The sequence below is a fragment of the Euwallacea similis genome, chromosome 4 (genome assembly GCF_039881205.1).
Source record: "Euwallacea similis isolate ESF13 chromosome 4, ESF131.1, whole genome shotgun sequence".
In the NCBI taxonomy this organism is placed as follows: domain Eukaryota; kingdom Metazoa; phylum Arthropoda; class Insecta; order Coleoptera; family Curculionidae; genus Euwallacea; species Euwallacea similis.
In genome coordinates, this window is record NC_089612.1 from 2,618,590 (window position 1) to 2,634,730 (window position 16,141).

Here is a 16,141-nt window from a genome sequence, read left to right on the forward strand (position 1 = left end):
AACAGTCATTTAAAATGAGAATCGCTAAATGTATTAAAGTAGGATATCATTTTGAACACTTATTTGATTGAATTGTTTAAAAATTATGTTTTTTTTAAATTTCTTCTCTTGAATGTATCGATACAAGCATTTTCGTTAGAACAAAATTCTTTAAAAATGTCAATTTGTGGCAAAACTATCAAATGAATAAAAAAATGTTTCAAGTAAAAACATGTTTGTTTTGAACAACAAATCAGAATCTGTCAAAAAAATGTAGGTTTTCCATTTGAAAAAACAAAGTTGACCTTGATTAGAGCCTGAAGATGACCTTGAATCGAAACAGTGATGATGTCAAAAGTTTTCCCCTTTCATATAATCCCTTTTTTATTTGAACCTTTTTTTTCTAAAACTCATAACTTCAGAGATATTTACGTGACACACTTAAAAAACTCACCCTGAATATTTAGATTAGTATCGATTTCGCTGCCTTCGTAGTCTTTGTTGAAAGCAAAATAAATCTTGTGCCGTTCTTCTCCTATTTACTCAATCCCTATGTTTTCATTTGAACTGATGATATCTGTATGACGACACCTACATTTCATGTACAACAAGTTAATAAAATGGAATAGCTGATTACCTATAGAAAAGCAAAATATATACAAATATTGATACCTAACATATTAATCAACAAATTTGGCTTAAAATGCATATATTAACAACTTTTTCACTTTGAAAACAGCCCTTGAATCAACCTAAATTCCCAAGACAAGAGGGACTCTGGAAGAATTTAACCTGACATAATTGGTTCTAAGCAAGCATTAAGCATGGAAAATTTGATATTACTTATAATTAAATTTGACTAGTTTAAGCTGGATTCGTGGTTCGTTAGAGAGGCCTTCTTGGAGGAAGATGTGGATAAAATTAAGTAAATTTTTTAAATCTATAGTTTTTAGTAGGTTTGTTCCAAACTGGTTAGAAACCCATTCCAGCACGGTTTAAGAATTCTAGGCAACTCACATTGTAGATGATTCAAGAGGAGTAAACCCAAAAGAATTCCTGATCCTTTCCAAGATAGTTTCTTGGTGAGTTTGAATAAGCATAATATAGAGATTGTATTTTTGGTTGTATATATCATAAAACTTTTACGTTTTGTCAGAACGTCATCGAATTTCTCAAAGGTAATGTTCCAATAAGTTTGTAAAGAATTTTCTATATAACTTCGATAAGATTTGGGAAGCTCTAGGCAATTTTTTTACTGTTTGATAGGTACAGATGCAGTGGAAGACCGTTCACCATTAATGCCCATTTCCACTCAAAAAACGCCTCCAAGGTCAGTTGATTAAGTTTCCAAATATATGGATGATATGCTGCCTCAATTAAAAACCCTAACCAGAACTATTTCTAACCTATCATTTGTTCCTTTGTCAGGACTTTGTCTTGAAATACTTAATGTGTAAAGCCTCTGTTTCTCTCCTCAGGTGTTGCAGCCTTTCTTGCAGGAAGTCAGTGATTTGTTTCCTGGCCTCTTCTTCTGTGGCATTGGCAGCCTTAAGTGCCTGAACCTTTGAAATAAATCAATTCCTGATGTTCTAAAGGGACTAAAACTCACCATTTCAGTCATGTCAATGGGATCCCCATAATTGAAAGTCAAATTTTTTCTAAGTCTAAGAACATAAGGAGGTTCATTGGGCAACACATCATCCATTCCAATGTGCCAAATTGGCACCACTATAGGAGGAACTGGAGACTCTAGAATCATCCTCCCTACTCCCCATTTTAGTCTTAAGCACTCCTTCGTCATATTTACTTTTCCTGTTTTAACCCACTTTGTTTGTTTAACAAAACATACACATAATTATTGGAGTACCTTCAGGAAATACATGCACCCATTCTCCTTTAGCTAACTTCTCAATCATAAAATCTACAGCATCTTGGTAAACCCCAGCACCTCGGATCACAGGAATGCACTTGCCTAAACTGAAAAAATAGGAATGGGGGGCACAAGTAAAGCAGATGTCATGGGCTGCAAGGGACCATCGCATTTTTGAGGGACACAGCAGGTGACGCAGTTTGAGGGTGCCTTCAGTGATTTTACAAGTTATTTTAGATGGTTTAAATACTAAGAGTATTACCCCAAATTCCTGGATCATCGAAGCAAGAATGGTGATTTGAAACTGTGACTAAGGGTCTTGAAGGATCTCTGTGACTTAATAGGTTTGCTATTATGTGCCTATTGTGGATTTTTGATTTATTGAGCAACTCTAAATGATGTTTAAATCAATCTTTTTTGCAGTAAATCAGTTTCATACTTACTTATCAAAACCTTACTAAACAAGCCCACTGCGACCATAGTTAAGGTACTAGCCAGCCTCCACCAATTGGAGGGTTTCCGAAGAGTTGGAATGATCCAGTCAAATTTATTAGCCATTTGTCTGTACTCACACACCACTTTTTTTTTTAAATTCCCTAACTTAACATGCACTAAAAGGCAATCACCATATTATGCCTGGCACACAAAGACAGACCTCCCTAAAGGCTAAAGCAGACATGTCCCAGTTTTCAATTACATAATTCGAATGAGGACATAATAATTTCGATTGTTTATGCAGTATGGGCAAGAGAAAACGGCTCCAAACAGACTACTACTTAATTAATTGAACGGGTCCACAATTTCAAACTGTATTACTATTAATTACGTCACTTCAGCGTTCAGAAAACGCTGGTTAAGCATGAAATGCATTTGCTAAGTATGCGCGTAGCGACATATCTGGTTATGAGTGGTTTCTTTAAGTTATTTTGCAGTGAAATTTCATTTTATTAGAAATTATAGTAAATTTCACATGCTGGATATGGAATTTTTTATTTTTCTAATTTTCTTTCCTTTTTCTATGACAGTGACAGATAACGTCAAGAGAATTTGTCAAGGTGACAGTAAATAGTAATGAGCCTTCAAATTTGTTGTTTTTGGATCCTTCCAGTTCTTATTTTTTCCAAATTTTGTCGGCTATGAACAGGTCTTAGATTATTAAAAATTTTATCTATATTTGAAGGTTTTTTTCAACTTTGAAATTTTTCTGGGATCTTTGTAAAATTAATCATCAACCGAACTAACCTCAAAATTCTACTTAAAAAAAGTGCCTGGACCTACACGAATTGTCAATGCAATTTATATCTCTATGACAGATGATACCTCAATTGTCAGCATGACTCGGATAATTTCTTAAGTCTTGACAGCTCATTGTTTTGATAGTAAAATTCAACAAATTTTCACTGAAAAATCTCCTTAAACTCAAAAGATCATGACTACCCTCGACGATAAATCCCTCTGGGACGATGGGGAAGAAGCACTGGGTGAGGAGGTGCTCCGCATGTCCAACGACGAAATAATCAGCAGAACCAGATTGCTAGACAACGAAATTAAAATCATGAAAAGTGAGGTAATGCGGATTACCCACGAGCTGCAAGCCCAGAACGAGAAGATCAAAGAAAACACGGAGAAAATAAAGGTAAATAAGACTCTTCCTTATTTGGTGTCTAATGTTATTGAGCTGTTGGATGTGGATCCTCAAGAAGAAGAGGAGGATGGGGCTGTAGTAGATTTGGATTCACAGAGAAAGGGCAAATGTGCTGTAGTGAAAACCTCCACTCGGCAAACATATTTCCTTCCTGTGATTGGGCTTGTAGATGAAGAGAAATTGAAGCCAGGAGATTTAGTTGGAGTAAACAAAGATTCATACTTAATATTAGAAACACTACCTGCAGAATATGATGCCAGAGTTAAAGCCATGGAAGTAGATGAGAGACCTACAGAACAATACTCAGACATCGGAGGATTAGACAAACAAATCCAAGAACTGATTGAAGCGGTAGTACTTCCCATGACCCACAAAGATAAATTTGTGAATTTAGGAATTCAGCCTCCCAAAGGAGTGCTTTTATATGGTCCTCCAGGCACTGGCAAAACCTTATTAGCAAGAGCCTGTGCTGCTCAAACTAAGTCCACCTTCTTGAAACTTGCTGGACCACAATTGGTACAAATGTTTATTGGTGATGGAGCAAAGCTTGTTAGAGATGCATTTGCTTTGGCAAAAGAAAAAGCTCCAGCTATTATTTTTATTGATGAGTTAGATGCTATTGGTACTAAAAGATTTGACTCAGAAAAAGCTGGTGATCGTGAGGTGCAGCGCACAATGTTGGAGCTTCTGAATCAGCTAGATGGCTTCAGCTCAACTGCTGACATTAAGGTCATAGCAGCTACCAATCGAGTGGACATCCTAGATCCAGCTTTACTGCGTTCTGGGCGTTTGGATAGGAAAATTGAGTTTCCGCACCCCAATGAAGAGGCTCGAGCCAGGATAATGCAAATTCACTCCAGGAAAATGACCGTTAATCCTGATGTAAATTTTGAAGAATTGGCCAGGAGCACTGATGATTTCAATGGAGCTCAGTGTAAGGCCGTTTGTGTCGAGGCAGGTATGATTGCTTTGAGGCGAAATGCTACTGCAGTCACTCATGAGGACTATATGGATGCTATTATGGAGGTTCAAGCCAAGAAGAAGGCCAATCTTAACTATTATGCTTAAGTGTGTGAATTTTTTTAAGTTAATTAAATATAATTATGATTCAACAATTTTTTTTTTAACGAAAAGTGTTATTTAGTGCTTAAAAAATACTAAAAAGTTAAGAGTTTTGGTTAAATGAGCTAATTCGGGTTATTATTATTCATTTTAAAAACTTCATTGCAGATTTCAGTATGTACTAATTGATTAAGTGGTGGAACTAAAACATTTCTATCATTTTAGCTTAAAGTGTTTTAAAACAGCTTTTTTTAATTTTCAAGTCTATACTATTATAGTTTTTAGTTGTTAGAGATGATTGACCATATATTAATATGTAATAATGTATTGAAAATGCGTATCCCTTAAACGTCTAATACGGCATTGTTAATTCTCATTTCATGGCTTATACAATTACTGTATTTCGCTTATGTCATAAATGTCACTAATGACAGTGTCAGTTCCCTACGGAATTGAATGTGGGGTTAAACTCGACAATTTTTTTGTGCAAAATCCCTTTAATACCCTTGAAAACTAAAATCTCAAACATTTAATCACTATTGCCAACTCAGAACGCAAACTTTCGCAACTCTATAATGCTCTCAAAAACAATCAAGCTTCACTTACCAAAGCGACAAATCTACAAACCTGCTACACCCAAGTGGGTGTTGTTTTCCAGTGACTGATCCACATTCTTGGTACTAAAACCATGGATTCGCCACCTGTAAAACCCCCCAGGGGGGTTAAACCAGTGAAGGAAACCAGCGGTTTGTTGATGTCGGTAATTCGAACATTATCTGCTAGCGAAACAAATGAACAACGAGATAGAGAAAAGGCAAAGCTGGAGGCTGATTACAAAGTATGCGATCAGCGTCTTGATCAGTTGGTATCGCGGCATGAAAATGACTTAACGCGAGTGATGCAGATGTTCGGAACTATTTCGCAATCAGTGACTGAGAATAGGGATAGAGTGCATAGAACTAAAGAAATGCTTCAGGACTGTAAAAGGAAGTTGCGCTGTAAGAGGGATGAGCTAAAGGCATTATGGATGGAAGGGCTGGAATACAAATACATGCTGCAGCTGCTGGATGAAATTGAGAAGATGAATAATGTTCCCAGTCAACTAGCCAATCATATGGCCCATAAAAGGTTTTTGCATGCTACAAAACTGCTAGTAGAAGCTGTAAAGCTAGGAAAAGACCCCCTTGAGGGCGTTGAGAGCTTAAAGGAATTGAGTCAAGAATTGGAACAACGTAAGGAGCAGCTGCACCTGCAAATTCTGGCTGAGCTCAAAAATATTTTATACACAAAGCCATGCCAGCACATTTTGACCTTAAGGAGACAGGGTTCAGGCCGGGATGGTTTCGCTGTGCATTCCCCACTGCAACGCAGCATAAGGCTAAGAGTGAGTGGGAGAAATCGCAGTAATGTTTCAAGAAATCTCATGGAGGATTTAAATAAAGTGCGTGGACAGGACTTGTTCAGTGCAACCTTTAATATGGAGGAGGATTTAGATAGCCTAAATATTGATGATAATCACAGAGACTATGTAGCAATTCTTGTAAAAAGCTTGTGTTTGCTAGAGAAGTTGCCTTTTGCTTTAGATGAGCTAGTAAGGGAGATGCAAGTGTCATTAAGTTACATTATCCAAAAGAGCACACATCATGTTATAGATTTCACTGAGAATTTAGACTCTAAATTGGCCTTAAAAGAGCTGTGCAATGTGCTGTTTGATCAGTTCAAAGAGGTGGCAGACATGCACTTGAAATTGTTAAAATGGGTCGATAAAGGGATTAAGAGTCATAATATTGACTTAAAGCCTTATACTTTACAGTACTATTGGTCTCAAGTGCAAGAAGTGTTGCAAATCTTCTTAAGTGATTATCTGGACTTGCAAAATATGTCAAATGATTTGCAAATTGACAATAATGCTAATGCCTCATTAACAGGGGATATTTCAGTATATTTTTCCAGACGAAAGCAGCAAAGCAAGAAAAAAGTTTTGTTTAAATTTGAAGGTTCCTCCAGTGCTCTCAGTCTGAGTAACACATTGAAGTCTTCAAAAAAGGATCATAAAGTGCTGATATGCCCTTCACACCCCAATAACATACTCATAGTGTTTATACCTTTCATGTGCTTTATTGAAGATATTGAGAATCCTCTAGGGGTGCCTCATGGCTCCAGTGCTTTACACCAGTTTATTACTCAACACATTTCAACTGTATACTTAAAGCGCAAGTCTAGTGAAATCATGGAGCAAATTGAAAATGCTTTTAAGGCTTCAGATGCATGGAAAGCCACAGTATTGCTTGATTTGTCCTCAGATTATAAACCCCTGCTTATGAACGCAGTTACAGTGGAGAGGTGCATGCGTGAGTGGAAGGCTGTACTGCATTCTCTTCCTTTATATAGTGAGAAAATCGCCAAGTACTCCGTAAAAGCCCTTAAAGAGTATAAGGATACTTGCTATGCAGCTTATCGCGGAATTGTGCAGCCCCACTCAGAGGACCGCAGGATCTGCAGTGCCGCCTGGCTGAAAGACGAGGACATTAACCGGTTTCTTAAGTCCCTTCCTAATTGGTTGAATTTGAAGACCCAGCAGGAATATTTTGCTCGAAGTGAGAGGGGCAGGAAAGTTTTGAAAGGGCAACCTTCAGAGGAGGAAAGCCCGGAAGACGTGCGGATGCGCAACCGTAAGGAGGCTGAAATATTAGCCAGTAACCTTGGAGAAGGGGGAGTGACTGCCAGCGAAATTCTCAGTGACATGAGTTTACTTAAAGACCTGGCAACACTTCAAGAGAGCATGGAGTGGTTCTCGATAAGAATGTTCCAATATTCCAGTGAATTTCGCTTGGAACCTTCAAGACTCAGCCCAAACAACAAAAAAGAAGAGAGCAATGATTTAATGCCGCCAGTGTCTAGTGCGATTCTGCATCAGCTGACAAGCATAGCCCAGGAGTTTGACGAATTGGCAAATACCTGCCTTTTACTCCTGCATCTGGAAGTCAGAGTTCAATGCTTCCACTACCTTCTAGTGCAATCTCCCTACAATAAAGATAGTCACGAGGCCGACCTTAAGGTCTCTGAACTGAGTAGAGTTCTCGCCAATGTAGATGAAGCTATGACATCTAGCCTCCACCCCCGAAAGTGCAAATACATCTTTGAAGGACTAGGGCATTTGATAGCAAAAATACTCATCAGTTCTGCACAGTACATGCAAGTAATTGACGACGCAGGCATTCAAGGCATGTGCAGGAAGATCTTCGCCTTGCAACAAACCCTAACCAACATCACCATGACTAGGGAGTTGGCTTTGGATCATGCCCGACATTACTTTGAACTGTTCTTCCAAACCCCTGAAGAGATTCTTAATGGGATTGTAGATAAGGGGCCCGAGTTTAGTGAGTTGGAGTATATGAATGCGTTGCAGTTGCTAAATAGGAGTCAGAAAAATAAAGACTCGAGTTCAGTAACTGTGCATTTGGAGAGGCTCTCTGATATTCTGGGGGAAGTTGGGGTGACTGTGTAGCAGATCAGTTAAAGTTAAGTACTAAAGTTTGTATAGTAGTTCATTAGGAGTAAAGATTTAATTTATATATTGATACAGAAAAAAGGAGGGATTATTAATGAAGCTAATTATTATTAAAGAGTTGTGTTATGAAGGTGTTTTAATTTACAGGTCCAATTTGCTACTCTCAGATTTTTATATGCCAAAAGAACCTTTAATTGATGAATTCTTTTTCGTGACATCCTGTATATGAAGTCGCCCCCTAATTATGTAAGTTTTGCCGGTTGTTATTTTAAAACTCGACGGCCATTTGTAAACGACATGCAAGTTTACAAGTCACCATTTTGTCAAGTGTTTTCTAAAAACTTATGTATTCAATTAAATAAGCAAAAAAAAATTCAAAGAACCCAAACTCTGTTTTTCTTCACTATTATTAACATTAACAAAGAACAAATTACCACTAAAACTCTTATATTACCTCACAATAACAGCCTCTATCACACGCAACGAGAATTAGGTACACCTAAACAATGCGTTTATTTATAAATAAAACAAGAAGTATTTACAAAAATAAAATAAATAAATCTACGATATCCTAACAGCTTCTTCTTTAGAGGAATATGTTTATTTATATACGAACAAATTATATATATGTGCAGATGATACGTCGTTGCCAGTTCGTAGCAACTTTATAGTTGCAAGCGTGTTTTAAACCCTTCGAGAGTGCTTAAAGCAAGATGAAGGGAAAGATTAGAGGTCAGGCAAGAACCGGCTGTATTTGTGGTCTTCTAAAGTAAATAATGGTGGCTAATAGGGCCATTAGCATTGAAATCAAGTAGAGGTCCCAGTCAGTTCCTAAGGAATCTATGAAGTCTACGATCCTTGTAAATGGACTCTAAAAACATATATATTCAATCTGCTACTTCTCTCTTAAAATACACTCATACCTCTCCGAGTTTTTCCATGCTAAACAAGAAATTGAGTTTAAATAGTGCTAAAGTGACAGGTACTTTAGCGTCCACACTAGTTTCCGCTGCTAAATCGTAGCATCTTTTTGCCAAATGTATGTCTTTGCTCATGCCCAACCCCTGTTCATGCATGTATCCCAAATTGAAAAGCGCCTGTGCGTTATGCTGCTGCTCGGCAGCGACTCGGTATTGCGTCGCCGCAGTTTCATAATCCACAGTAGTACCCAGACCATAATAGTAGTAATCGCCCACTTTGACTTGCGCGGCGGAGTACCCCTGAGCAGCTGCCCTAGACCAGTACAGCAAAGCCCTGATGAGACCCTCGCTGATATCAAGCATGGGTACTTCGCCTCTGTCCAACATAAATGCGGCGTTGCTCTGCGCCACTTCATAACCCAACTCGGCTAACAAGACATACTGCACAAAAGCTTGATTATAGAGTCCGTCTCTATAATCCGCATGAGCTTGCATAAGCAATTCACCCCAGCGCCCTCTTTCGGCCACGTTCTTAAACAACTCTACTGCAGTGGTACAAGAACGTAGCATCCCTGTGCCTTTCGCATGCATTTGCCCCAGATTATAAAAGGCTAAAACGTGACCAGACTGTGACGCCAAGTTGAAATACTTGTTGGCCAGCTTGTAGTCCTTCTTCACCCCTAGGCCCTCTGGGGGCGGCAGTTAGATTCCAGAAGAAAAAAAACAAATATAAACACTTACTAAAGTACATGTTGCCTAGTTGCAGCTGCCCATCCACCCAGCCCTGGTCGGCGGCTGCCATGAAATACTTAAAAGCTTTGGCGTAGTCCCGATCTACGCCTCGACCATATAAATACATAAGACCGAGACCGCTTAGACCTACCGGATTGTTCAATTCGGAAGCCTTTTTGAAGTACTTGAAGGCGGTATCGTTGTTGGCGTCTACCTCATCACTGCCATCAAGATATATCTAAAATGTTTACATGAATTATTTAGGAAATTCAATACTTTTATACCGGTAAATTGCAAATGATTTAAGGCTAATCTATAATGGAAAAATAGTAATTAAAGTATGTATAAATGGAGCTCTTTTATACAAATTTACAAAGCCAATTGTTTGCCCACCGTTACACATTTCAAATTCGCGGTATATTTAAATAGAACAGTTTATACAAATCTACAAATCGGGTCCTTCGCCAATTTTTAATTAAACGTACCTTTCCTAAGTAGGCCATAGCCATGGCATTTCCTGCATTGGCAGCTTGAGTGAAGTAGTGCATTGCCTTTTGGTAGTCCAGGTCAACGCCTCGGCCCCCCTGATAATGCAGCTGGCCGAGGCCTACCTAAAAAAAAATTCAATATAGGAAATGTAATATTAGTTTTCATAACAATGAATTAACAAGATGGTACTAACTTGTGCTTGCACATCCCCTTTTTCTGCTAACAGCTGATAATACTCCAACAAATCATTGTCCAATATCCCTGAAGTATACCCATTTTCCAACTCATCTAGCAGTCTTATTCTCTGTATGGCCGCGCCCCCACTAAAGGAGACACCTTGACTGACTGCAATGGCCAGAAATATTATACATATATCATATTTTGAATTGCAACTACACTTGCCTTTGTCTGCCACCTGCCTGTAGAAATCCAAGGATTTCTCACAACTAGGGGCTACCCCTGCCCCTGCAAAATACCTATAACCCATGGCCATTTGAGCCCAAGTGTTGCCCCCTAGGGCCCCAAAGATATAATGCACCAGTGCTTTAGCTTGACTCACATTTACTGCCAGGCCTGAAGCGTAGAGGAAACCTACAAATGTTTTTAATTTAATACAATTTATTGCCTGAATATTAATAATCATGTGCCCTACCCATGCCCATATGCCCATCAGGATTTCCATGTTCTGCCAGCTCCTGAAACATCTCCTTTGCCACATAAATATCTTGCTTGAGGGTGGTACCAAAGAGCTTTGCCCATGCCACCAATGCTTTGGCTTCCATGTTTCCTTTATTTGAGGCTTCAATAAGCATGTGATAAACTAGAGGCTTATCTGGGCGAGTTTTGTTGAGCAAAACTGCTGCATCCTCAAAAATCTGTTTGGCTTCAATTTCTTCGGGAGTTAACTCTTTTTCAACTAAAGCTGATTTGGGCAACTCTACTGAATCATCCAGGTCAGCCTCTTCTATGTCGCTTCCAGCTAAAAGGTCGAATTCTTTTGATATTCGCTCAAGCACTTTAGTCTGGTCCACAATGACAAAGTTCAATTCTGGAGATTCCAGGAGGTCTAAAAGTGTTAGCGAATCACTGTCTAATAAGGGAGAGAAGAAAGAGTTAGAAATTGGTTGTGCAAGAGATCATAATTGTTAATACCCAGAGACGGTTAAAACCTCATGTTAAAGCTGTAAGGGCTAGTTATAAAAAGGTATAGCAAGTGAATGATTCTAAGATTTAAAAGAAGTGCAATTGGGATGGAAATTACCTTTGTCAGAGGTGGTTTTGTCAGCTGAGGGCTCAGAAGATGAATGAATTTTTACTACTTCAGCTTGTCCATCTCGGATTTCAATTCTGAGTGCATCACTTTCCTCAAACCTATTATGTAATCATAAAATGTTTTAATATATACCTTAAAATTCTTTATCATAAAGTAATTAAAACTAATGTGTCTTTATATGGACTATATAGTTGTGACAAATATTCTGCACCAGTAAACTATCCATGTGTAAACAATGTTTATGATAATATGAAAGAAGCATGTCAAGAATAATAATCACAGATCAAACTACAATCCCCAAAATACTTCATTTACCTGATAACTTCCTCTTCAGTTTGCACATCCTCCGAACCTTCTTCATCCTCCTTATCCTGGATTCCGGGAATGGGAGGACCTCGCACAGCCTCGTCCGAGAATTCGCAACAAATTAAAGCAATAAGAAGCACTACTAGCGGCTTGTGGCGCATTTTTTTCAGTGAACACCGCTCTTAAAACATATTACAACTGGCTCTTCAGCACATACGTGTCCTTTCGGTCCAGGAAACAAATATCGAGTTATATGGTTTATTGTGTTTTTATGGTCAGCGATAACATATCAGTAGTTTTTGAATGTTCTCAAAGATAGACTCTTTGATAAACGCGAACAATTTATAGCTTTTAATATAATTTTTAAGTTTTTGTACTTTTGGCATAAAAACTTATCGTAAAAAAATTGATTGGGACAGTTGTCATGTCATTGAAAAAACTATTATTATATTAAACTTAATTTGGCAACATCGCAATTGAGTTTACCAGTAGTGCGACATCCTTAATTTATTGACAAATTATATACTTTTTAAAAGTTAATATATTTGAAACTATCTAACAGCGGTTGATACTAATTTTTGTATTTGTGTTTAAAAAAAGTAGAAAGAGTACAAAAATTCGATTAGAATTTATCGTAACTAAGAAAAATATTAAAGATGCCATTAATCATAGTCATGTTGCCATCGTCGAGGTACAGAATAACACTTATGCTTCAAATTATGCTTATAAAAATCCAAAACTCAAAGAAAGTAAACCACAAACCCCTAAAAAAAAATCACGTATAATTACTTATAACAAAATACATTAAATATTAAACAATACGTCCACATAAACACAAACAAAACTTTTATAGAAATATCCGTGTAATTTCCATTCTTAAGGCAGTGGCTAAAAACAACAATCACTTGCTCAGTTCTTGCATCTTCTGCTTCATGTACAGATCTAACTGCGAGTAATCGATCAGAGTATTCTGCACAAATTCATGCATTATGCGTGGCCAGTCGCGATCGAGCATCTTCAGCTTCTTAACGGCATTAGTGGTCTCGTCTAGAAGGCTGGATAAATGCTGTCGGGCCTTCTGGCGCAGGGCTAAATCGTCCTGAAAAGAAAGTTTTCTAAATTGATTAAAAAAAATACGGAAATATCCACCTGACTGAGCGCCCCTTTTTTCCATTGCAACGCCTCCTTGCTGACAACGCTTCTGAGCGCAGGGTCGGCTTTCATCAACCACTTTTTGGCATTTTGCTCAGTGATACCTTGGTTGACGTCAATGCGCAATCGTGCCAGCAGGGGCTGTAACAAAACCCCTGGGAGAGACCACAAAACCAGATCGCTTAAGCTTTGGTACTCCAAGTTGGCTCGTTGGACATCCTCCTCATTTATCTAGTTTGAAAACCATCAATGTGTTTCTTTTATAATTTTTCTTCAGTACCTCCACATCATTGATGACTTTGAGCCCCCAATGGGCTAGTCGGTAGATAGCATAGCTGTGCCAATCTTTTGAGGTCAAAGCATTACCTTCTGGATCTACATTTAGAGCAACCAAACCCTGCACTTCAGAGAGCGCATTTAGTTGCCCCAAACACGTCAAATTAGTCTCTTTAAAAACGAAATGTTCAGCGTTTGGGAACCTACAGACAAATAGCTTCCAGCTCAATCTTAGTTACTGCTACATAACTCAAAGTTCCCACCTGTGCTTAACCTTACACAAGAACCCCACAATGCTGTTGAAATTGACGTAATTGAACTTAACAGTGGTAACGTCATGGGCCTTGCCAGGGCTCCACGGCTTGTCTACGAACCTAAGTGCCCCCTGGCCATAAATATTCAAATGGCGGCCACAAATCTCTATGAGGTAATCCCCTCCTTGCTCCCTAAAATCCAAATTTATAGTATAAAAAAAAACAATCGTTCACTCACCGATCGGTAGGAGAATTCTGCGGGACCTTTTTGGGTTTAGCAGTAGCGGCTCGGCTATTACTGCGCACAAGAGGTGCTCTGCAGGGCTTAGCACTTTTTACACTTCTGCCAATGCTACTTTTAGAGCTTCCTTTCTCACTCTCCGACGTACTCAGTAACGAAGCATTTGAAGAAATGTTACTCAAAGTGTCGTCAGATGGAATTGTGTTTTCAATTACTGGAAGTACATTTGGTTGCTCGCCAATGTCTTCAGATTCAGAATCTGATTGCTCGCTGCTTGAAGTGCTTTGAGCGGGCTCGCTGCCGCTGGCCAATGAACTTGAACTGTCAATATTGGGCCCGACGCTGCTAGACAAGCTCCCAGAACGCTTTTCCAACTTATTTATTATGGGGAGCAGTATAGGAGGAAGTTTTAAATCAGTGGAACAAGTGCTACTGGAATTCTCAGTGTCTTGAGAGAAGGTGCGCATTAAGTGAAGGTTTTTGTCAGGTAAAAGAGGAACTTTTGAGGAGAGTTTAATGAAAGACTTGGACTTGGACATGAGTTTTGGTTTGTTGAGTGAGGTGAGGACAAAATCTGAGTCTGGTTTGAGGTTTTTCAGAGATTTATCAATGGCAGTGTTGGGGGTGTTTGTGAGGCATTTTGTTTGTGACCTGAAATTATTAAAATATTACGATGTGCTAAGGAGTTATCAGTTGCAAACCTTAGCAACTCCCAGTTAGTACGAGCATTGGAAATGACCTCTTCTCGTCTACAATTCAAAGTAGTTTCACTGGTCAAATCCATGAATGCAGCATTAGTGGTTTCTTTATTTCGTCTCCAAGCCATTGCAGCTTTTCTCACCTGTTTCACAGCATGTCTAAGTTTAAAATTTATTCTTTGATTTACTTCTTTTTATACCTGATCTGTGATCTGCATAGCATTCAACTTGTGAAGATAAGGCAAATATGATACTAAAAATGAAATACAATCCCCTGAAAGAAACACTGCATTGCCATCTATGGAGATTTCTTTTATGTTGGGAGACTTGGCTATACTGCTAATATCATCAACCCTAAAATTAGTTCTATTTCTTGAATCTAATTAGACATTTTCTTAAACCTCACCCTTGCAAATCATTATTGCTCAAAAACAGCTTATTTAAACTGCTCAAATCTCCACAACCAAGCAATTTCCTCAACCTATTCCTCCTCAAATTCAACTCCTGCAGTAAATCCAGCCCTTGTAAATCCTTAACACCAACAAAGCGAATTTTATTGCCAGCTAAATTTAAAACCTTAAGTTCAGAAAGTCCATTGAGCCCTGAAATGTGGCTTATTTGATTGCCATGTAAGTCTAGCACTTCGAGTTTTTGCAAATTATGCAATCCCTCCACTTTTTTAATCCTATTTTTCCCTATTAAAAGGACCCTAAGATTCTGCAACACCTCCAAGCTTCTGAGCTGCTCCAATTGATTGTCATATAAATCCAAGAAAACTAAAGAGGGAAACCTTTGCTGAGCTAAAGTATCTATGTCAATGATTAAATTGTGTTGCAGTGACAGTAGCCGTAGCCTAAGAAGTTTGTAAGTTAAAGTTAGGAAACTATGGCAATAGCTTCTCACCTAGGCTCAGCTTCAATAACAGGAATATGAGTCAGTCCTCTTCTATCTAAACAAATCCTATCTGGATGTCTTTCTTTCTCATTTTGTGTCCGTGAAACGCGTAAGACTCCGTCGGGGCCGGCCTGCAGCGCAATATAATCATATGCAGAGCTATCTTGACCCTTGCATATGCTCGTAGCATTTAAGGTGCTGTGGGATCTGACATAGAGTGATCTTCTCTCAGTATTCGGTAAAGCAGAGGCTATTTGCAGCAAATGCTTTTCCGAACTGCTCTGTGGGGGCACAGCATTTGGTCCAATAGACTTTTGGGCTGGCAGTCGGACGCTTTTTTTTCTTTCCTGAGGTGGAATTAGTTGGAATTTCTGGAGGTTATAGACAAAAACTACTTACGACTGTTGCAGCAGCACTACTAGTGGGCATTTATGCTCCATACAGATGGGGTTGTGATAGTTTATTTAATCATTTTTTGAGGAGGTTTGACGTTATTAACCCATTTTTTTGGGGCTTGTTTATTGAGGTTATGGTATGTGTTGAAATTTTTCAAATGTAAACAATGTCGAGAATGAAGTAATACATTAATTAAGAGGAGCTGACAATAATGCATCCTTACTAGTTTCTTAAGTTTAAATAAAAATAGAATTAATCGGTATTAAAGAATTAACATATAAAAATCAAAACTTTGAAAGTAACTTATATAATAATGTAAAATGCAGAATAAGCTTAAAAAATCGTAGCTTTCTATTTAACATTCTGAAAAATTTGTTAATCTAAATATTCTGAGAAAATTATGCCGGCTAGCACTATTCACAACATTGCAAGCTCTTTAATTA

At 38.3% G+C, this 16,141-nt stretch overlaps 5 protein-coding genes across 8 annotated transcripts; 2 read left to right on the forward strand and 3 right to left on the reverse strand.

The window, feature by feature from the left end:
- Nucleotides 1-671: 671 nt before the first annotated feature.
- Taz (tafazzin, phospholipid-lysophospholipid transacylase) lies at nt 672-2,841 on the reverse strand. The gene is made up of 5 exons (XM_066389685.1): nt 2,293-2,841; nt 2,112-2,240; nt 1,847-2,059; nt 1,589-1,791; nt 672-1,541 (listed from the first exon to the last, which is right to left on the reverse strand). The coding sequence occupies exons 1-5, from the start codon at nt 2,405-2,407 to the stop codon at nt 1,404-1,406; spliced, it is 798 nt and encodes a 265-aa protein (XP_066245782.1). The 5' UTR covers nt 2,408-2,841; the 3' UTR covers nt 672-1,403.
- A 358-nt stretch (nt 2,842-3,199) lies between these two features.
- Rpt5 (26S proteasome regulatory subunit Rpt5) lies at nt 3,200-4,591 on the forward strand. Its single transcript, XM_066389684.1, has one exon. It carries the CDS (start codon nt 3,279-3,281, stop codon nt 4,560-4,562), a length of 1,284 nt encoding a protein of 427 aa, XP_066245781.1. The 5' UTR covers nt 3,200-3,278; the 3' UTR covers nt 4,563-4,591.
- A 414-nt stretch (nt 4,592-5,005) lies between these two features.
- On the forward strand, nt 5,006-8,201 carry Sec8 (Secretory 8). The gene has a single exon (XM_066389682.1). The coding sequence runs from the start codon at nt 5,245-5,247 to the stop codon at nt 8,062-8,064; it is 2,820 nt and encodes a 939-aa protein (XP_066245779.1). The 5' UTR covers nt 5,006-5,244; the 3' UTR covers nt 8,065-8,201.
- Nucleotides 8,202-8,497: 296 nt separating this feature from the next.
- Nucleotides 8,498-12,162, reverse strand: Hrd3 (HMG-coA reductase degradation 3). Of its 4 annotated transcripts, none has more exons than XM_066388977.1 (9): nt 11,797-12,162; nt 11,470-11,579; nt 10,861-11,274; nt 10,607-10,799; nt 10,402-10,549; nt 10,205-10,330; nt 9,729-9,957; nt 8,991-9,676; nt 8,498-8,938 (listed from the first exon to the last, which is right to left on the reverse strand). In XM_066388977.1, exons 1-9 carry the CDS (start codon nt 11,946-11,948, stop codon nt 8,801-8,803), a joined length of 2,196 nt encoding a protein of 731 aa, XP_066245074.1. In that variant the 5' UTR covers nt 11,949-12,162; the 3' UTR covers nt 8,498-8,800. The 4 variants fall into 4 exon arrangements, with proteins under 4 accessions (XP_066245074.1, XP_066245073.1, XP_066245072.1 ...); XM_066388976.1 differs by having other exon boundaries at nt 10,402-10,553; nt 10,611-10,799; nt 10,861-11,298; XM_066388975.1 differs by having other exon boundaries at nt 10,861-11,298.
- Nucleotides 12,163-12,556: 394 nt separating this feature from the next.
- LOC136408708 (leucine-rich repeat-containing protein 49) lies at nt 12,557-15,828 on the reverse strand. The gene is made up of 10 exons (XM_066389839.1): nt 15,702-15,828; nt 15,312-15,649; nt 14,815-15,261; nt 14,609-14,762; nt 14,412-14,551; nt 13,708-14,361; nt 13,479-13,661; nt 13,220-13,418; nt 12,937-13,170; nt 12,557-12,886 (listed from the first exon to the last, which is right to left on the reverse strand). The coding sequence occupies exons 1-10, from the start codon at nt 15,729-15,731 to the stop codon at nt 12,689-12,691; spliced, it is 2,577 nt and encodes an 858-aa protein (XP_066245936.1). The 5' UTR covers nt 15,732-15,828; the 3' UTR covers nt 12,557-12,688.
- Between the last annotated feature and the right edge of the window lie 313 nt (nt 15,829-16,141).